This window comes from Lipophrys pholis (genome assembly GCF_963383615.2).
Source record: "Lipophrys pholis genome assembly, chromosome: 1".
NCBI lineage: Eukaryota > Metazoa > Chordata > Actinopteri > Blenniiformes > Blenniidae > Lipophrys > Lipophrys pholis.
The window spans coordinates 28,342,657-28,365,439 of NC_137635.1; the positions used below are offsets into that span (position 1 = coordinate 28,342,657).

General features: G+C 43.2%; 1 protein-coding gene across 1 annotated transcript in view; it reads left to right on the forward strand.

The window, feature by feature from the left end:
* Window positions 1–14,595: 14,595 nt before the first annotated feature.
* adcyap1r1a (adenylate cyclase activating polypeptide 1a (pituitary) receptor type I) overlaps window positions 14,596–22,783 on the forward strand; it is a gene marked incomplete at its 3' end in the record, with an annotated part of 29,368 nt that continues 21,180 nt past the window's right edge. The window contains exon 1 of the mRNA XM_080460424.1: window positions 14,596–14,739. Within this exon, the coding sequence (XP_080316550.1) occupies window positions 14,698–14,739 (42 nt within the window). The 5' untranslated portion in view covers window positions 14,596–14,697. The remainder of the gene's footprint in view (window positions 14,740–22,783) is intronic.

The window sequence follows — 22,783 nt, forward strand, 5'->3', positions numbered from 1 at the left end:
ACACTCTTTAAAGTATGACGTAGCGTGTAGCATTGCTGGTGTGTGAGCCTGCGAAACTCTTCAGCATGTAGCATGTAGCATGTAGCACGGTCGGAGTTACTGAGCAGTTAATCTACTGAGGGACATCGGGCGAACTCTGCTGCTCCAAATGTCTCCGGGGAGTTCTTATTGAAACTGATGAGCATCAGCAGTGTTCAATTAATGTTATCGTAGATGTTTTACTGCTGTTTGTTTCTAACCACTAACATCTACATTATAAAGTGATGAAGTTACACACACACACACACACACACACACACACACACACACACACACACACACACACACACACACACACACACACACACACACACACACACAGTAGCAACAAAAATCAAATGAAGCCTTTCGGCTTCTCGTAATATTCTGCATCGATTGGCAATAAAACGTGATTTGATCTATATCAAAGTCACAAGAAAACACAAATATGAAGTGGTTAATAAAATATCACACAAAATATGTCATGTCCTACATTATATCCAACAAAAACCTCTGAATTCTGCCAAAAAATCACATTGACCCTCCGCAACCCTTCTGGTGATCTGTATTGTAAACAAATGAAACTATCTGGATATAAAGTGTGTGTTTAGAAGTGACTGCCTGAGTTTTACTGCTGGGGGCTTCAGTGCTGCTCTACTGGGAGTGTAAAACAGATGTATTCCTTGTGTGTATTGTTCATTCTGCTGGTCACTTTTTTCACTTTAAGGTTGGAACAACAAGCTCAGATTGAGCAATCATCTTGTTTCCTTCACTTTTTCATTGTTAATTATCAATGTTTATCTAAATCAGAAGGCGCTACGCTTCATTCAGTTCAATAAGATATTGATCCTTGTTTGGATATTAGACCCCAAAGAAAAGTGTAAAAGTAAAGACCCTGAACTTTAATAAGTTGCACATGTTGTTGTGATTTTCAGCGACAATCTTGAAACCAGGAAGTTTCTCATTTGGCTCTTTGCTGAGGGAATCAGGAAGACGTGACAAAGCAGCACTGTGCAAACACACACACACACACACACACACACACACACACACACACACACACACACACACACACACACACACATACACACACACACACACACACACACACACACAAAAACATCTCTTTGTTTTTAAGGAGTCTGAAATCGCCGCTAATTGAAAGCAGCTTTTCATCGGATTGAATCAGCAGAGAAACATCTTGGTAGAGAAGATGAAGATTCTTCTGTCTTCTTCACACACACACACACACACACACACACACACACACACACACACACACACACACACACACATACACAAAGAGTCTTGAGGGCCCCCTGCGGAGCCCCCGCCCCCCCCGGGTGTTCGTCAGCCTTTGCTCCCACACTAACTGAAGCGCTGCATTACATCATGTGTCATCTGCTGCAGAACATTCTCACTGAGCTGCTCCTGTCTCCCTGCAACAACCTGCAATTATATCAGCACGCTCACTCCCGTCCACCGCCACCGTCAGTGTGGCATTAAAGGCAATCAGGGGCTTTTCAGAACATTCAGGAACAAAATCGAGGTCTTGGTCACTCGCTGCCACACCGACAGACTCCCAGATCACATAAAGGTACTTTTGGTTAAATATTTACTATTTAGTAGCATTTGCTAACTACTCTGCATAACTGTAGTGAAACTTATTATCAATTCAACCCAATTCAATCTTATTTGTATCGCGCCAAATATAACATCGTCATCTCAAGACACTTTTACAGAGAAAACCAACAATTAAACATGAGCAGACATAGAAGATGGAGGAAAGAAAAACAGCCTTTAAAAAGGAAGACACCAGACTGAGAGGTGGAGACTTTCTGCACAACTCGACTCAAAGAGAACGGTCCTCCAGTGCACAGGCAGCAGCAGGTGAACGTCACTGTGCTGCCCTCCGAGGCCTGCAATTAGTACTTCCGAAGCAGAAAACTACAGCTCATCCAGGCCTTTATGTCTAAAAACTAATATACTTGCCCTATGACAGAAGCAGGGCCATTGGTAGAAATATGATTGTAGTGTGGGACCAAATAAGAAATATCAGGGACATGTCCTCTCTGTGTCTTCAGTCCAATGTGGAGCAATGACTCGTTCTCGACCGGAACAAGCAGCCGGGGGGATTTTAATGTTGCTTTATGGCAAATAGATCTTTATAACTCGCACGAGGTACTGAAGACATTTGAAGAAATAGTTGAGAAATTTTGAATTACCACTTCTTTAAATACCTGCAAATCAGAAGCTTCATTAAAGCACCACATTCAAATCCAACAGAATAACTAGAGACCACGAATTGTTCGGGGAGGAGCCTGATTTCCAAAATATATAAGTGTGTGGTGGACAGATGTATAGAACATCTGCGGAGAGGCTGGAGGCATGGAGAGAGGACCGAGCTGAAAATATCTCTGTGGAGGAGTGTTAGGAGGCACGTCTTTAAGCACATTACAAAACTAATACTCGCCTGAGATTAATGCAATATAACTGGTTGATGCAAACATACATGTCTCCAGAAAAACTCAACAGATATAAGAGAACATACTGGACATCTGCACCAAATCTGAGAGGGAAAGACGGAGACTTTTTCATTGTATAGCAGAGGCGGATTTTTCTATGGGTAAAGTGGGTATAACTGCCCAGGGCGCAAACTCAACAGGGGCAGACCGAGCACCGGCTCAGACCCCGCCTTGTGACTCCGCCCCCTGTCTGCGCAGACAGCTGTCAGCTCCTGCAGTTAAAACCAGACCAACATGGCGGCTCGGACACAAACTTTGTCTTTTATTACTGGAACAGTTCAGAGAAATGTATTTCTGAAAACAAATAAGCCAATAAACAGTTTTTCACACAAGGCCATGTTGTTTTGGATTTTTTTTTTCTTCCTCATTAATGAAACCCTTCATTTAAAAACTGCATTTTGTGTTCACTTGTGTTATATTTACTTATGTTTAAATTTGTTTGATGATCTGAAACATTTAGGTGTGGAAAACGTGCAAAAAAGTAAGAAATCAGGAAGGGGGCAAACACTCCATCACACCACTGTATTATTGGCAAAAAGAGTGAAATCACATGCTTATTGGTCAAGGTGTCAACAACTCCCCCTTCACAGAAAATGACATACACAATCAAACAACAGCAGGATAAATTCCGTCAAATATGGAGCCTTTTTATCGACTACATATCAGGAACAGACTTATTACAAGCCAGTGACACTCCAAACTGTGTCATACCAACGTTTGTCCACAACATAGTCATTTCACAAACTGGCTCAAACCGGCTCTGAAAATGTAACTTGGGAACATTTTATCTGCCTCTTCTTTTCTGCAGACGGACTTCAGGTCACATGACTGTTGAGTTCCTCCTGACAGGAAGACAAAACATGGCGGAAATCCATTCTATGTTCAGTGGAAATTGCAATATAATAACATAGTTTGTGGCTTTAGCTTCATTTTGAAAGCTTTTCTTGATATAAATGTCACTTTATTTTGAAAGTGTCCTTTCGGTTTAGGTGTACAAGATGTGTTGAGGGGTTTTTTCCGCCCATTTGTCGATCCAGAGGAGCACAGACTATGTTTCTACCTCCAACTCTGGCTCAGGTGGTCGAGTGGGTCGTCCTCAGGTTGTTTGAAGTTGTTTTCGGGAAAGACTGAGGGGAAAATCTCAAGTTGCTCCTGAAGCTGCTTTTTCAGTTTTTGCGACGAATCATATTGAAGCACAATGAACAAAATAGTCAAAACCGATTACAATGCACAGTGAATCCTCACGGCATTATTGGGGTTTTCTTTGAAAAAAATCCTTGAGATGATCGTGTTGTATTTAGAGCTATGACAGTAAAAGTATCTCAATATGTGAAAGAAACAACAGGAGTGTGTATAGATCAGTGTATGAGCAGCATAAAATAAAATCTGTGCACAGGGACAATCTGAAGGCAGATCGTGTTATGACAAGACAATTGGTCCTCATATGGATTCTTGTAGGACGGTTGAACGACTGAAAGCTGGATTGTGTCACCTGTCTCTCTCCTACAGACGAATAATAATTTAAACCTAATCTGGGTCCTCTGCTGGAGTGTGAAGCATGTTTACATTCACTATAAACTGTTTTCAAGGGACAAACGTGTCAAATTCAAACTGGACCTTCCTGTTGGACAGTGACGGTTGTCGTGCAACAACACAGATTACTACAATTAAATCGACAATGCAGTATTTTCATGCAGTAATAAACATGGTGACGCAACTTTAAATATTAATTTTCTAAAGTTGTTCATGGCATTGTTTTGTAACAACTTCTCCACCACTGGAAGTGTACGAAATGGTCTCAGCAGATAATACCATCACTGCTCTGCCTGCAGTGTTTCCCAGGAGTGTGCTGAGACACAGGAGGTGATTCCACACTTGATTTTATTTCCAGGGGAAAACGATGTTAAGCTACAATCCCGCTGAAGGCAGAGCTGAAGATGTTTTTTTATTTACAAAACGGTGCAACTCAGCCGGACTGCAGGAAGGATCTGACATGATCTGAGGGGATCAGAGCGGCCGGGGGTCGGGGCCAGGAGTGAGGGGGGGCGGGCCACGGGGGTATCAGGAGGAGAAGGCGGGTCAAAGGGCAGAGCAGGTGAGCATGGCAGGACGAGGAGGAGGCAAAAACAATGTGGTTAGAAATAGCTTTCATGAAATTAGACATCCAGACTGGCTGGTCCATTAGTTACCACTGGAAGGTCAACAACACACTGAGGACGGACGGAGGCAGAGAAACAGTCCTCATGCTGCAGACGGTGAAGGTGGACATCAGAGCTGATGATTTGCGGGTGTTTTCAGGGGCTGAAGAATGAGGTGACTCCACCGAGCCAAACTAAACACAGGAGAGGGAAAAAACAGAAACACATACCAAACCTGCGTCAGCGCTGCTCACTTCAATGCTACTGTACAACACTGGACTTTTCTTCATTTGGCTTTTTGGGCATCGTATTTTCCAAAACCATTCATTGATTTTTTTCATCCGTCTTTGCCCATCCTCATGACTGACGAGATGATCGATCGCCCACGAGGGAAACACTCAGTGGGGGAGAGCACATTGGACCGGAGTGAGGACGAAGGCCTCGCTGGTTCCCCACAGCGGTCTCTTCGAGTCGAGGTTGGTGGGTAGGCTTTGCGCTCAAACTACTCGATGCTTCCCTCCCACGTGCTGTCGAAGACGAGTCTCCATGGTAATCTGATGGTCTGATCAGTGTGCGATGGCAGACGGGGTGAGAGAGACGTCCTGTGAAGAGCTTCGTCAAGTGCTTTTCCAATGAAGTAAACACACTTTCAGGAGCATGAGACTTTGTGTGTGTGTGTGTGTGTGTGTGTGTGTGTGTGTGTGTGTGTGTGTGTGTGTGTGTGTGTGTGTGTGTGTGTGTGTGTGTGTGTGTGTGTGTGTGTGTGTGTGTGTGTGTGTGTGCATGCGCGAGTGTTTGAATGTAATTCAGCAAATCTTTGTGGTTTGCGTGAGGAAGTAGAGAAGCCAGTTACCATTTTTTCAAATGCTTTCTTTTAGACAAAGTCTTTGAATGTCAAGCAACATCTTCATTTTCCTACAGATTCTTGACAGTAGAACCCAGTTTTACCTATTAGAACCAGGGTGTCATATTTTAACAACCTCCTGTTCAATTTGATTCGATACCATTCATTTCAATTCAATTCAGTTCAATTTCACTTCTCCAGTACTAAATACAACACACTCATTTCAAAGAAGTGTTATAGAGACTCATGACATGGCAGCTCATCCATTGTTCATGTTGGAAAGACAGAAACACGGAGAAAATGAAAACAACTGTGATGCAGAGCGTCTGTGGTGCTGAAACCACTCTTGCACGTCTGCTCTCCAACTTCACAAGAAAGTAGGAACAAAGTTCTGAGCTTTCCTTTGCTGGAGGTCTGGTAGCTCAGGTGTTGGTCTCCCATCTTTTAAAAGCTGCTGTTTGTCCTCAAAAGAAAGTTGTGAAAATGTCTTTGTCGTCTGTAGCGCTGTCATCCTGCCTGTTAACCCGCCAACTAGCTAGAGAGCGTAGCAGCGCGGTATCAATTCACTAATGCACTGTGAACGTACGTATAGCATTTAGCATAGCACGGTTACGTCCAAAGGCAGCGTAGCGATCTGCCTTTTTATGTAAATGATTTTCATATTGGGGAACTGACTGCACATGGGCAAACATTCATACACTGGATATCAGTGTTGGGAACATTCAGTTTCTTCACAAACTAGTTCAAAGTTCAGTTCATAAATTTTAAAATGAACTAGTTCAGTTCCTAGTTCTAAATTCAACAGTTCCAAAAATGAATTAGTTCATAGTTCTTTTTTTTTCTTTCAATATGTTGCTGTGAGCTATTACCCTCACAATACTGACTTTTCTCTATTGTTGCACCCAGTCAGTCCACACTAGTAGCAGCTGCAACATGCACCTTAACGCATCATCCGTATCAGCAGCATGAAGCTCGTTAACCCTTAAAAAGCCGAGTCGTCCGCTGCAGGGTTCAAAGTATGTAAAAAAAGAAGAAAGAAAAAAGTAGCGGCTCATCATCCGGAAAGTACGTTAATCATATGAAGATGAAGTAAAAATGGTGGAGGCAGAGTCTGAGGTAGTGCTGCTGTCTTCCGTTTGTTTTTGCCACAATGCTTCACATTTTGATGACGTATGCGGCGGTGCGACTCTGTTGGCTGCTGTTGCCAGATTGGCTGTTTTCCTCCTACATGTTAAGGCCCGTTTACGATGCGCCTTAGCCGCGTTTTCGACTGGAAGGCTCAGATATCTGGCAACTCTCTAAAGCAACGTTGAACTGTGAGAGCGCCGTTCACTAACACCAGAATGAGCGCCGCTCACAGTGACGTTCATCAGGGAGAAATACAGAACGTTCAGTTCATGTTCGCCTAAAATATGAACGAGTTCATGAACGAGCGTTCAATGAACTCGTTCAGGCACAACACTGCTGGATATGACTGGCAAAGGCAGAGCAGCAGTGTGCCTTCAGGAGGGGGTGTGGCCTTTGGGAGAGGTTGTGGCCTTCACAGTAAGACAGTGCAGGGAGTGACTTGTGCAGCCTCTCTGCCATACCAGGAAATAACGGTGTTGAGTCATTTGGGCTATGAAAAGTACAAAATGCTGACACTTTCAAACCTATAGGTACTGTAAGCTACCAGAATTCGAAAAATAAATGATAATTAATTATATTATAATTAAGACAAATAATCATAATGAATACTTCATTCATTTCAATTAAGCCCTGGGGAGGCACTGCCTACCCTTGACTGCATGCCACTGCTGAGTGTCTGTGTGTTTTCGCATTTTTTTTATTTTTCATGATTATTGGTTTCTGAACTCTGCTTTGACATGTGACTATGCCTTAGAGATCATCCACCTCTGCTTCACACATCTTTATTAAATGTCGTCAAGGACTCTGAACTCAGTCCATGTCTGCTTCTGGGTTCTCCTCTGCACCGTGACAGTGGGCCCATGCAGCCCAGGACCCTCACGTTGGCGACTTGGTTTCCAGGCGCTGGTTGACGAACTCCAACAGCAGGCCTGGTCCAGCAGAAGGTCCTGGTGACCTTTGTCCTGACAAAGTACCTGCTGGCTTGTGTTTCCGTGCTATGCGGGAGTTTTGGGCATCTGGGCCTTCACTCCAGAGCGCTAACCACTGCGCCACCATGCGACTATTATCATTTTTATTATTATTAGGGGCCGAGCCCAAAAGGCCTGGAGCCCAGGACCCTGTCGTATTTCGCCCGTTTCTTATTCTTTTTTCTTTGACTCCTGACGCCTCTTTGAGCCCAAATTTTATCCACTAAACACTCAAATGTTGACCAAATTTGGCACGTTCATCAAAACTGGCAAAAAATGTATGTAGTAGGTTTATGTAATAGTAGATTTATGTAATTTCTCTAAAGATTAACCCCCGGAGTGCCAAAATGTGCTGCCATCTGTCGTGAATCTGCTTTTGGGTTCATCGCTCGCTCTGGTACCTTCACATGTATGTGTTTTTAAGACCTACTTTGGAAAAGATGAAAGCAAAATACTTTGAAAGAAAACTCGAGGTATAATGAACTTAATCGAGTCGTATCCAGTAGCCGAATCGTAACGATTACATTTGAACACATGAATCTGCATTATTTAACTGAAAATCCTTCTGCATCAGTGTGTGTGTGTGTGTGTGTGTGTGTGTGTGTGTGTGTGTGTGTGTGTTTGTGTGTGTGTGTGTTGACGTCAGAAGGCGTTTACTAGCCTGAAGGTTGTTGCTTTGACCTTTGACATGAGCAGATTCCTCCATTAAGCATCAATCTTGTCCTTGAGCAAACACTGGAAACCTCAACCCGATGATGTTGAGCTGCGACCATCATACAGGCGCTGCAGTGGAAATAATGAAAAGAAAATGAATCCACGTATTTGTGAACCACATCGTCTTTTGATGCTGCGCTCGCACTCATTGGTCAGATTGTCTGTAGAAAGCTTGAACACTGGAAGCCTCTTGAACATGAAGCTGTTTGCCATGGAAACAAAGCTTCAGCCGTCACCGTCACCTGCAATTATGCTACAGAAATAGTCTACAAACTACCGACTGCAAATTGTACAAGTCTCTGTTTCCGTGGATGTCCTTGAGGCCGATCTGGTAGCAGCGTTAAAATGCTCCTGAGAAGCCGCAAACATCCGTGGCTCCCGCCCAGCCGCTGTTTCAGACCATGTGATAAGACGAGTAGCGTCACTCCTGTTAATGTTTATCTGTTTCCTGCAATTTTTATTTGTTTGCAAATACTTTGTGTTTGTGTATTTTCATTTTGCCGTTTTGTATCGATGAGCATCGCTCCTGCTTTTGTGTGTGTGTTTTTTAAATTGTAGTATTATGTTTGATCATTGTTCATCTTACGTTTGATCAGTATTAAGTTTGATTATTTTTCTTTTATTCATTTTGTATTAAAGAGGACCAAGTACGATGACAGAGAGTGATGCAGTAATGCAATAGGAAGATGTTTTTCCTATATTTAAACATTCAAACATTGTACGCCAAGCAGAATTTCAGACATTATTGTGACTAAGCACTGATTGTTCTGATTTATTTGTTTTGCCGTCCAGTGTCACTGATGCTGCTCATGTGATTGGTTTTCCTCAGTCATAGTGGCATGATGGAGTTGAGGTGAATTGGGCTTGAACATGTCTGAGGTTGGTGAAGAGATACTTGAGCCTCCACGGAGCCTGTCTCGCGCAGCAGGGGGCCGGACGAAGCGGCTTCAGGCGCGCAGGCGCACAAAGGTCAGAGCTTTGAACACTTTTCTCTCTGGAACAAACGTTCATCTGAACACAAAGCATCTCTACTTCCTGCTGAGTCGGAACATTTCCAGTCCAAATGATTTCACTTTATCTCTGATTCTGGTGCGACTCGAACCCGCGAAGGACCGGCCATCTTTATCTTCCTCACCTTCTTCTCCCCCCTCTCCACTCCTCCTGCTTCTCCTTATCTTTCTCCTCCATCCCTGCTCTTCCTTCATCTCCTCTCCTCCTCCTCCCTCTCTTCCTTCTCCTCCTCCTCCTCCACTGCCCAACCCCCCCTCCTCCTCCTAACCCCCCCCCCCCCCTCGCGGTGCGGCAGCAGCAGCATCGCAGTGAGTCCTGCAGCAGCAGCAGCAGCAGCAGCAGCGTTAACGACCGACCCGGGTTGAAACGACACCTGTCGTGTCCAGGAAAAGACAGAAGTGTTTCAGAAGTGGCATCAGGGAGAAGCTATGCGGGCGATGCGGGGATGGCTTCACGCGTAATTTGCGCTTCTGGGAAGAATTACGCATCGGTAAGTTGCTTTGACTTGTTCTTTTTCACGGGGCGCTGCGCTCTTCTCCTTGCATGTCGGAGCGTTCCTTTAGGCATTCCTTTATAAGTCCAGTTAAAACCCCGTCACGGTTTCCTCTGAGACACTTAAACATAAAATGGGTGAAAGAGAAGACGCATGGAGAGGCGAAGGTCACCCAGAGACATGATGACTGGAGGAAGAGGCTGATTCTGCACCACCAAGGCGGGAAACCAGCCGAGGCTTATTGATTACGTTAATTTGACGTTACATAAATCAGATGTGATTGGCTTTATGCTGTGATGGACTGGATGTACCTGCAGTCAGTCAGCGGGGAGCGGACTCAGCACCCCGAGATCCCGCTGGGCTGGATGAGGCGGTGTCGATCATGGAGGGCTGAAAGAGCCACCCTGGACTGAAGCAAAGGAACAAGGGAACAACAACCGAGCGGCTCTGGACGGCCGCGGTGCACCGACACACACACGCGCTCAGTTTGTGGCTGATCGGAGGCGCACGCCTGCGTCTCACCGCAACCGCTTCAGTCGTGGATGAATATTAATGCATGGCAATGTGGAGAGATCCGGCGCAGCACTCGGGAGGAGGAGGAGGAGGAGGAAGAGGAGGAGGAGGAGGAGGCTGTGTGGAGACACATCTTTAAAATTCACTTCACAGCGGACATGAGTCATTGACGAATCGGCGCGCACCTCTCATTTCTTATTTTCTCTGCGTATCTGCGCGCGCGCAAACACACGTTGTAAAATCTGAAATGTTGCTTTGCAGAAGAGTCCATGTCATCAATTCGTTAACATGAGCATGACTTCATGTTTTCTTCTAAAATAACCACACTGGAGTACAATATAGGAAGACACTGTTTGTCTTCTTATTCACATAGGTGTTATTGTGATAGTATTTGTAGTAATTGCAGAAACAAGGGAATGACTCACTTGCTTTAACAAATCAGCACCATTTCCCAGCTTGTGACCTGATTAATGCAGTCAGTCATATTAGTGTTTTTCTCAGATGCCACATTGCATAAACAGCAGCATTCAACACTATATAACCCATTTAAAGTTATTTTGATGTTGAAATACATGTGGGAAGTCAGTTTTACGCCACTTTGAAAAAGATTGTTCACTTTAACATGGGATGTATATTTAGACCGACTTTAAGCTTTTAAGCATATATATGTTCTTGAACAAAACCTTGAAGTGGCTTCAAATGTTCAGTCCACCTGTTTCACGTGGACTGCTCCCCTGCCCAGGTGAAACTGCCTTCACTCACTGTTAGCGGGATGAGATTACATGGTGATCAATCTGACCTCCAGTGAATGACAGCATAATAACCTCCTGATCCCAGGAGAAGCTGCAGACCTGCTCTGTGATTCATGACATCACAGTGAAGCTGAACATCAGTGGACGCGTCCACAAAGCACAACCCTTCACAACGAAAGCAAATTCTGTTTTCCCAGATCTGCTCGAGATACTACAAAACCTTCATTGTGTTGTTTTCTTTTTCATGTTTAGTTTCTCCAAGATACCCAACACTTGTATTTGAGAAGTTTTCATCAATTCTCTAACCAGAAGGCTGGATTCCAGCTGTGAGTCCGGGATCAAACCAGGGTATTCTAGTGGAGCACTGAGCTCTCTCCACATTTAAATTGCTGCTGAAAAACTTTTCAATTGAAGATATTTTGGAGACTGGCTCGACTCCCTCTAACTCAGGGGTGTCATTCAGCTCAGGTCCATCTTCAGTGGACCGGACTGGTAAAAAAGTGTCATAATAACCGTTGAATTTAAACTTTAAAGGTTTTCTTTGTTGTGGTCCAGGGTATAGTCTTATATATAATATATATACTATTCTCCTTGTAAATAGTGTCTGTGTTGCATGTTAAACTCACTCTGCTCTGCTACAGCATCACTACTGAGCCTAACTATATATATATACAGTATATATATATATATATATATATATATATATATATATATATATATATATATGGGCAGTTACCTTTATATTACTTATATATATAATTATTTCAGCTATCTGTTTAATTCTGTGTGGAGCCATGTCATAGAATTTTCCCCAAGGATTAATAAAGTGATTCTGATATATATGATGAATATTTCAATATTTACAAAAAATTACTGCAGAAAATGACTCCAATCTCAACATGAAGCCAATTTGACTGAAACCTTCTGGTGTGAAATACAGTGAAAGGTCAGAAAACTTTTTACAAACTCACCCTGGCAGCGTGGCGTTGAGGCTGACGCTCGTTTCACGGCAGTCTGAGCGTTGTGCTCTCTCTGCAACTCATAAGAAGTGTATTAAAATATCCTTGTTTTCTTTGAAATTCTTAGCATTTGATTGGTGGTTTGGCCGGATTGGAGCCTCTTGTGGGCTGGTTTTGGCCCACAGGCCTGATGTTTGACACCCCTGCTCTGACTGACACACAGCGCCACCACAGGGCCTGAGACTGTGTGTTGCCCTGCAGGAAGGGGTAACAAGCAGCTGTTCTGCTCTTTCACTATGGAGCCATCTGGATGTGTGTGTGTGTGTGTGTGTGTGTGTGTGTGTGTGTGTGTGTGTGTGTGTGTGTGTGTGTGTGTGTGTGTGTGTGTGTGTGTGTGTGTGTGTGTGTGTGTGTGTGCCTGCGTGTTCTTTAAGAACATTTAAGAATCCATCCTGACAGTCGAGTCTCAGCCCTTCTTGAACTGTGTCGTTCAGGATGTGTGAGCTTTTCCTCTGAGCTGCGACTCTGAACCGTCAGCCACTTCTTAATCTCTTAAATTTATATTAGATTATTGGCTTCACAGGTTAAAGTCAGATGATTTTTTTAAAATCACATTTTAAACCAGATATCAGTTGAAATGACTCTAAATTACTGAGTTACCGTGTAATTCAAGGTAAAAAAAAATGTCTCAAATGCAGTCATGTTGTTTAAATTATAAAGATAAAATTGAATCTTTCCATGAAATGAGCCATAATTCTCATGAATCTTGTGTTCGATGTGTAATCAGGATCACGTTTTATTCAGTTGATAATCAAAGTTGCCTCTACTTGCCATACATGAACTGCTTTTGTTCATTTTTGAAAAAATTGGTTCTTTATTTCTTTAAGATGCGTCACCGCCACACGTCTGTCTGGAACAGAGAGAACAGTCGTGACCATTAGTGGATAAAATAATATGAAATGTTTAACATGGCATGGAAATCTAAACAGGTAAATCAAAGTGGAAAGCAGCACGATGATGTCCTGGAGGAACCAGATAGTCAAAGATGTTTCAGTATTTAATGTTTTTACATTTTTCATTTTATTTATTTATTTCAGTCAATTATGTCTGACAAGCGGTTCAACATCTCCAGCAGATCCATCATCAGACAAAACTCAGTCAACTGAAACGTGTGTGTGTGTGTGTGTGTGTGTGTGTGTGTGTGTGTGTGTGTGTGTGTGTGTGTGTGTGTGTACTATGCTGTGTTACACTGTGTTACGATGTATTATGGTACGCACTCATGCACACACACACACACACACACACACACACACACACACACACACACACACACACACACACACACACGTTATTCCAGGTTTGGTAAAACCTGCTCATATCTCTGTTTTGGGGTTACAGTAGTTTTTATATTTATGGGATGTAACAACACCATCAGTGTTGCTGTTCGGATCGGCTCCAGTTTGAAAAGGTAAAACCTTTTTGTGTGTATTTCTTGTTACACACCACAGGCACAAACACAAAGTACAGCCTCGTCTCATAGAAGTAGAAATAATTAGAAAACATTAATCAGTTAAGTTTCTATATGGTTTAAATTTTTCTCAAACATTATTTCTTTTATCAATGTTTAATATTTCAAGACCTTTTGAAAACCTATACATTTTCTCTTCTTTAAACCATACACCATAATCTCAAATTAAAAACTGAACATTTTAGAAATAACTGACAAAACAATTCATACTGTAGTGATATTCTTTTTTTTTAAATGTTGCATGTTTTTAATACTTCCAGTTGCAATCTGTTATGATTTAACAACTTTATCCATCAATATGAAAAGTTCCTAACTAAAAATTCATCTATTGAAAAAAAAAAGAATTATGTGAAAATAATGTCAAGTATGACTGTTTGACAAAACAATTAAAGATGTTTTACCATCTGATGAGATTCCTGCTTTCGTGGATAAATGATAATTGTATTTGATTTATTCACTGAAGAGCTGCAACAGTCATTTGATTTGATTTACGAGACGTCAGGTTTCATCAGAGAAAACAAGGTGAAGGACATGAAACTAATCATTCATTAACCTTTATTTATCCTATCTGCCTTTAAAGCACATCTCTAACAAACAATGACGCAATGGTAAATTAAATAAATACTGTTTAAAGCGAAATAATCAATATATTAATGACAAAATTGTGGATTAAAAGTTTTGAGCTTTGATTTTAATTGTGACTCAGCGATGACGTCTGTACAGAGGTGAGGTGGATTACATTTTGTAAACTGAGTAAAATTACAATTTTAAAAAAGCCTAAAAATATTTTCTATCAACAGCTTTAGTTTCTGACACCCTATTCAGGCATTATATAAAACAACCAACTGTTAATGCTTCTACAGCATTAACATCATGTGTATTAAAGGTATTAAAGAGGATTTTCTGTGTTTTTCATTATAATAATAAGAAACTCTGTTTTCTGTGTCGCTCCTGTCTCTTTCTGACCTTCTTGCTGACGTTGAGTTTTCCTGTTTCCACTTCAGGCCAGGAGCCGCTGAGCTGAGCTGAGCAGAGCTGAGCGGAGTCACTGTGAACAAACCCCAACGTTCTGGAGTTGTGAGGGTCTGAGCGCCTCGCTGGAGACCATGAGAAGCTTCCTGCTGTCTGCGCTGCTCCTGCTGCCTCTGGTGAGTCTGGACACTGAGCCGGCCCTGAGGCCTGGAGCAGCCTGGATGGACACTCCTCTCCGACATGGATGTTTTACACGTCACATAATAATTCATGCTCATATCATTTATGTGGTTTATAAATTTCCTGTCTTTTCCAAAGTGAGAGGCTCAAACTTCTTCACTCTATAATTAAATGCAAACAAAGAATTAGGAAAATAAATGTTTAGATTCGACTTTTCCTCATTCGTGGAGAACTTATCTATTACGTGACCGGCGATATTCCCACGTTTTTCACAATAAGACGATCCTCTCCAGTGGGTGGAGGCGACGTGGTGGTGCAGTGGTGAGCACTCTCAGTGAGAAGACCTGAGCTCTTTATTGTTTGTGTGTTAATGATGCTTTTACTGAGTCTCCATGTTCTTCCTGAGGGGAAAATGTGTGTCCAGGCTGGGGTCGGTCCTTCCCACGTGTTCAATTTTCTTATTGTGAGCCGACTCTCCATGGAAACGGACGTATGTTGGAACAACACAGCAGCATATGCTAGTGATCCTGACTCTCCGTGTGTTGTGACTCACTTCTGTCGGTTCTCATCGGAACCAGAAAGCAGAGTGGAGCAGTTGTGCGAGCTGCGTGGGAGGAGTGATATTGAGCATAGCGGCACACCACAGCAGCACTCTCCTCAGGGAAGACACACACACACACACACACGAGAAAATAAAACACCGTTGGCGATCTGAAATTTCCAATTGTAGCGTTTATCTGCAGCTCAGCATTGATTTCTTCACACTTTCATAACTGCCAGAGGAAGGAGGCAGCAGCAGCTGCTGATGACTGCGGCGGAGGTGGAGCGACCTTGTCGTCACAAACATCCCGCTAACCTTTTAGCAGCTTCGCCGTGAACGTACGTGGCGCTCTGACGCGGAGCGCTGACCTTCAGAGGCCGATGGGCTGATATGTCTGTGATGTACTTATTGTGGGATGGTTGTGTGTGTGTTCCGGCGCTCTGCGACATCAAATGGGAGTTTTATCATCTGCTGCTGCCGCCGTGTGCAGAGGGAGCGACTGAGTTATCTGCTTCTTGAAAATCGCCTTGGGGAGAGTGAAAGTGTGCAGCCTCGGAGTCTGGACGTCTGTTTCAGGGCAGAACGCGCCGAACATTGTTTTTTTTATTGATCTGCTCTGCGTTCCCCTCAGTGTTGTCATGGTGCCTGTTTTTATGCTGCAGCTCTTCAGTCCTCAGACTATTGCAGCAGTGGTTCTCAAGCTAGGCGAGTGCTCTGCCTCGTGGTGTATGTTTGTGTTTGTTTGGCTTCACTGTGACGTTTGTGAACAGGAGCGACACTTTCTCCAAAGTCGGATGAGACGGAATCTGTTTTCACCACATTCAGTCCTTCACTGACCTCAGGTCCCGTCCACACGAGACAAATACATATTTTTTCTCCTCGTGGTTCTGAATAATTTTCCCGTCCACACGAAACCATGAAAACACTCAAAAAGATGTAGTAAATATGCCAGGGCTCTAGGGGGCACTGTAACTCTGCCACAGAAATACACCAAAAAATAGAGAAGAAAACGCGGAGCATACAAACATCCTTGTATTCGACAAATCCAACATGGCCTTATTAAAGTGACGAGCATCAGGAGCTTCTGCTGCTCGACCTGCAGCAGGTGGAGTTGCCATTGTTAGGTGACGTCATGGCCTCTCAAGAGGCGGGGCGATGACGTCGCTTTCAGCAAATTACATCTGGTATGTACATTTACAATGTACAAATGAAATGTTGCATGAAACAGCGCCCTCCGGTGGACAGAAGTTCAGTCTGTGAGCAGGAAGCTGGAGGTCGGTGGCGTTGGAGTGGATGTGGTCAGACATCGAGATAGCAGAGAAAGAAGATTTAAAAATAAAAACGTTTTTATTGAGCTGAGGAAGAGTTTTCATGAAGAGAACGAAGCTGGTGAGGACACATCCTGTTGGATTGAGACAAAAAGATGTATTTACATGTCTGCTGTGGACATGGAGACAGGAGTTCCACACCAAGTGGACGGAGATGTTTCAGTAGAGGAGCCAAACAGGAAACAGGAAGAGGCAGAAGGACGGGTAGTGTGTGTGTGTGTGTGTGTGTGTGTGTGTGTGTGTGTGTGTGTGTGTGTGTGTGTGTGTGTGTGTGTGTGTGTGTGTGTGTGTGTGTGTGTGTGTGTGTGTGTGTGTGTGTGTGTGTGTGTGTGTGTGTGTGTGTTGAAGCGCTGAAGCTTCCTGGTGTTTCTTCAGACCTCTTTGGTAAGATCTGATGCATCTGATGCTCCTGATCCTTCAACACACTTTGGTTACTGGCGGAGCAGTGCACAGACGAGCAGGACCAAAAAGAGCGACGGAGACAGAACAACAGGCAGATTTCTTAAGAACCCAGGAAACCGTGGTTTGTTCCACATTTTGAGATTTTGACCTGCTACTTATTTCTTTTTCACAATCACGTTTTCTTCCTAGGGTCTTGTCAGTTTATCAGTCTGCCGTCATCCTTTTTGCTGCCTTCCAGGTCAGACGAGTCACTCACTACGCCACCTCATGGTTGGTGTAACAAACAGCAGGTTCGTCACCGATGTAATCAGTAACGACACTCTGCACCCGGCACTTCCAGGATAACACGAGTTCCACATATAAGAGATTACACACGGGTGTAACTTTAAAAGTATTTATTGGAAAGAGTTGTTGTTGCCGTTGGTCCAGTCGGGGGACGTCAACAGTCTGGGGAGACAACAAGACAATGAGTGTGGTGCAATGTATGTGATATGAGAGTAGCTGTGTGTTTTCGGTGTTGATGGGCTGAATGTTTTCAGGTGTGAGTGGAAGGTTTGAACTCACCTTCTCCTCTTGTGATGAACAGACGCCTTTAAAATGGTTCTGGGCTGAACCAAGAGGGAGAACATACTCAGGGGTGTTGCACTTAGTTTTAGTGGGGGTTTATGATTTAGTTTATTATTTAGCTGATTGGTTTTGAGGTTTAGTTGTCAATATGGGCTTTCTTTACATTAATCCATGGTTATGGTTTTGTATGGGAGTATTTTAACAAAGGTGATGTTTCTGGTTTCACCTGTGGAGTCTTTATGGTTTTATCCAATTGAGTAGAATGGATTTAAGGCGCCTCTCAACATCATCCTCTGTTCTGCTGTTGGAGAAGCCACACTCCTCTTAATCCTCCGCTGCACTTTATTGCACTTTTTGTTATTTTTGCACTTTTGGAAATTGAAGACAAAAAACCCCTAAATACAAACATGGACCACCACAAGCTGTCTCGTTCGTCTCCTTTACTGACCCAACCGCTCTCCGGCCAGCGTGGGCCACATCGGGGAACCGAAAGGTCACAGTTAAGGTTCGGAGAGTTGGTTGTCATCAGCAAAACAAATCTTATCGATGACCTGATGACTTGTTTCAACATATCCTGGAGTTTCTGTCATTTTTAATGATTTAATTTCACATTTTTCACCTTCAGAATCATTTTTCATCCCCTGGATGAAAGATGATATTATTCATATTATATATATTTTATTTTTTACTTAAAGTTACTCGACCATAAATGAAAATCTTTAAACTTTACTTCTCATAAAAGGAATCCCCTCCATCTCACCAAAGTCCATATGTTTACAAACAAATCAAGTTTTTATCCATCAAACTGTGTTCATGTTTCATTAAGTGACGTCATCTTGGGAAACCTGCCCAAAGGATTCTGGGATATCAAAGATGTCGTCGCGGCAGCTCAAGTGAAAATATCAACATTTGGCAGATTTAGCTTAAAAGAAATTCAGACTTTCCCAAAGAAAGAGTCTTCAAGCAACTAGAACCGTCTGAAATGTTGTGAAACGGACTGTTAATTGTTTTTCCGGCGAGACTCGAGATCTCAACAGATCCAGTGTACAAACGGGATCTTGCTTCTGGAACCTTCAGGAGTCTCCGTGACGCTGAGACGTTCCGCGACGAGGGATTCCTTTTAGAAAGGTGTTGACGTCATATTAGAGGTGGACTTCAACAACTAACACTGGATCCTAATTGTCTCATTTTTCCCGTGTGGATTCTGGGAGAGTAACTTTATGAAGACAGTCTCTGGTAGAGTGAACTTTAGAATATGTGATTGAAAAGATGACTTTGATTTATTTTAAACCGTTAACATATATTACTTCTATATATACTTCTTCTTTGGTCTTCATGAAAAAAGCAAACATGTTGCAAACTGCCAGACCAGCTGTCCCTCAACATGTCCAGCAACACTCTCTAGCCTGTTTTGACGAGACATAGTGGGACGTCTGTGCTGTCGTGTTTCTGCTGCAATGTTGAGGTTCAGTGACGACGTGTCGGTTCCTCTTCTTCTGTGTCACTTCAACGAACCACGAGAGGGAGTTGGCCTGTGATTGGCAGAGTGGAGGAGGGGGCGGGTCAGACTGCCTCTGTGTGTGTGTGTGTGTGTGTGTGTGTGTGTGTGTGTGTGTGTGTGTGTGTGTGTGTGTGTGTGTGTGCGTGCGTGCGTGCGTGCGTGCGTGCGTGCGTGTGTGTGTCCGGTTGGAGGAGAATGAAGGAGCGGCAGGTTCAGTTTTATAATAAAGCGACTCACCCGCCCCCTCCACCCCCACCCCCTCACCTTCCTTATCTTCCTCACCTTCCTCATCTTCCTCACCCTCCTCACCTCCCTCACCTCCCCCACCTCCCCCACCTACCTCACCCTCCTCACCCTCCTCACCTTCCTCACCCTCCTCACCTTCCTCACCCTCCTCACCTCCCTCACCTTCCTCACCCTCCTCACTCCCTCACCCCCCTCACCCTCCTCACCCTCCTCACCTTCCTCACCTCCCTCACCCCCCTCACTCTCCTCACCTTCCTCACCCTCCTCGCCCCTCTTTGTATCAGCAGGCTGCTGGTAACATTATTATACATCATAGCTTTTGTGTGTAAAAGCTATGGAATTATTTATTAACATTAGATATAAAAAACAAACATAATATTTACAGCTTTTTAATTTCTTTGATGGATTCATGATGCTAAAAGGAGATGATGAAATAATTTATCTACTGAAGTTAAAAAACAGAACCAATGTGAACCAATGACAGTTCTGGTCTGAGGTGATTTATAACAGATATTTATGCCTACAAAAGGTTCACTCGTGTTTTTATGTTTCTTTCTTGATTCAAACATTCATTTATCCAGGAGGGCTGCGGTCATTCATGTGCTAAAATGCTGCAGACCTGAGGAAGTGACTCATGATGAATAAATTAATATTGTTCGATGTAAAAATCTCCCTCACAAGCTGATTTCAGATCAACAAAATGGTTAAACTCGTTGGAGCTGAAGAAAAGGTGAAAATTAAAAGTAGAAAATGTAATTATAGAAGAAAATCAATACGTAAAACTACGTGAATGAATCACTCGTCTGGTCCTGTCATATTCCAGGCTGTCCGCATTCACGCCAAACAAATATTATTCATCCGCATCCAATTATGTTCTTCTTTCTGGGGAGCTTTGGCGACTGACTCCTGGCTGGTTACCTGCTGCTTAGCAACATGGATCCTCACTGCGCCGACAAAAGACGTCTTTCTTTCAAACAATGCCAGCACTGCTCGTATCAGACCGTGCCCGCGACAACATGGAGACGAAGAGGCGGAGGAGGAGGAGGAGGAGCCGCTGTGGTCCAGACGCTCTAATGATGTCTCACATGATTCCTGTTTTAAAATTCAGTTCATGTCCGGCCAGAAAGAGAAAAGAAGTGAATCCAGGACGTCTCCGCAGTCATTCCACGCTCTATTTCATCTATTGAGCTCCATTCATATCAGGATGATCGGAGTGATGAGTCAGCCAAAGCCTGAAATACATTACAGACGGTGGAGCGGCGGTGGAGCGGCGGTGGAGCAGTGGTTAGCACGCTCCACTCACAACCAGAAGGTTCCCCTGCAGGTTCCCTGTGGGTACTCCGCTTTCCTCACACAGTCCAGAAACATGCATGTGAGGTTAACTGGTGACAGTAAATTGCCCGTAGACGTGAGCGTGTGTGTTTGTGCGTCCCTCGGTGTTTCCACTGCACAGGACTGAGCGCTGGAGACGAGGGATGGACACTCAGCAGGGTGCAGGAATTCTCAGGGTGCAAACATTCAGGCAGGCTTGGAGTAACTCCATTACCTCCAGAGTAACTGCACCCTGCAACCAGACGGCGCTTTAAATTCAATTCAGTTTCACTACTACTTCACCAAATACAACACGGTCCTCTCAAGGCAGTTTTACAGAGAAAGACCAACAAGTAAACATGAGCAAGCAGAGGAGCCGGAGCAAAGAAGAAAATCTTCTGAAAGAGACAGAAGTTTAGAGACATGTAATAGTGAAACAGTCTGTGGACTGAGAAAGGAAAGAAGCTCGGTGCAGTGAAGGTCTCCCAGCAAGCTAAACCTACAGCAGCTTGACTAGAAAATGTTCCAGAAAGGTCCTGCACCAGCTCTAACTGTGAGCTTTATTAAATTAACCCTTTATTGAATTAAACAGAAAAGTCTCAAGTATCACCTTCAAAGTAGAGACAGTTTCAGCCTCTCAAACTGAAACGAGGATCTGGTTCCACATGAGAGGAGCCGGAGCGCTGAAGCTCCGCCTCCATCGTCCTTGTAGTAAACCTAGGAGCCTCAAGAGGGCAGCACTCTGAGAACCAAGTGTTCTTCTGGGTCAATATGGAACAACCAGGCCTTTAAGATATGATGAAGTCTGGTTGTTAAAAGCTTAACAGGTTCAAATAAGTAGATTTAACAGGAAGCCGATGAAGAGAAGCTCATATTGGAGTGATGTGATTCTGCTAGTTCCTGTCGGGACTCTCGCTGCAGCATTTTGAATCAGTAACAGATTTTTCAGGCAGTTACTGAGACACCCTGATAATAATAAGTCGCAATAGTAACAAATGTATGGATTCGTTTTTCAGCATCACTCCGAATCAACATCTTTCCAATTTTAGAAATATTATGTTTGAAAAAAAAGGCAGACTTGTTTAATGGGTTCGGTGATTTAAAGGAGTTAAAGGATCAATTCTGGTCAAAAAGAACTCCCAGGTTCCTCACAGTGGCACAGGAGGTCAAAGCAATACCATCCAGTGTCCCTGTATCAATACCTTCTGTTTAATCTGAGTTCAGAAGCAGAATATTACAGCTCATCCAGGCTTTATCTCTATAAGACAAACTTGTAACTTGACCGGTTGATCAACATCATCAAACCAGCACACGTGAGAAAACATGGTGTCATTTCAGACATTTGTCAATTAGAAATATTGACTGAAGTTAACAGCCCTGATCTGGTGATTCCGACTCGATGCTGTTGTTACTCGATACTGGAGGTTTCTTCTGGCTAAAAAAGATGGCGGTGTTAAGAGGTGGACTGAGGACAGACTGGATCAGACACATCCACCATGTGGGAGACCAGTGAAAACATCTTGTACCGTGAGAAAAGTTCTGTGGAGCAGAAAGCTTTCAGTCACATCAGTTTGAAGATAATTAATGTGGCTGCGAGGAGTTCACATTTTGTTGTTTTTCCTAAAAGTTGGACAAAATACATTTAAAAATGGCATTGAGTGCAGGTTCCTATAGATTATTGTGTTTTGCTGGTCCGAGTATCAAGGGACAGAACGTGTGAAGAAGTACAGGACCTAAAGTGTCTCATAAGTCAGGCTTTGAATATCCCAACTTTTATTAAATAAATCATACAGTTACTGAAAAGAAGAAATTGGACAGTGTGAGAGCGGTCTGTGTGGAAATGGTGAAGAAAATGACTTTTGTAGACCTGAGAGTATTTAAATATAGAAAATGCAATATTATTGTCATCAACACAAATCTTCACATTACTGATATAATGTAAGGAAATAACATGTGTGTATTAGGTTTTACAAATATTCACTACATCTATCCTAGCCAGTAGGTCCAGATCTGTAGTACCAGTTCTCTCCACAAGGTGGTGGATCGACTCGGAGTTAGCAGTTAGTCCTGAACAGAAAGTATTACAATACATATTACTTCTGTGCTTAGCATTTAATGTTTGTATTCTCATTTTATTTTTGTAT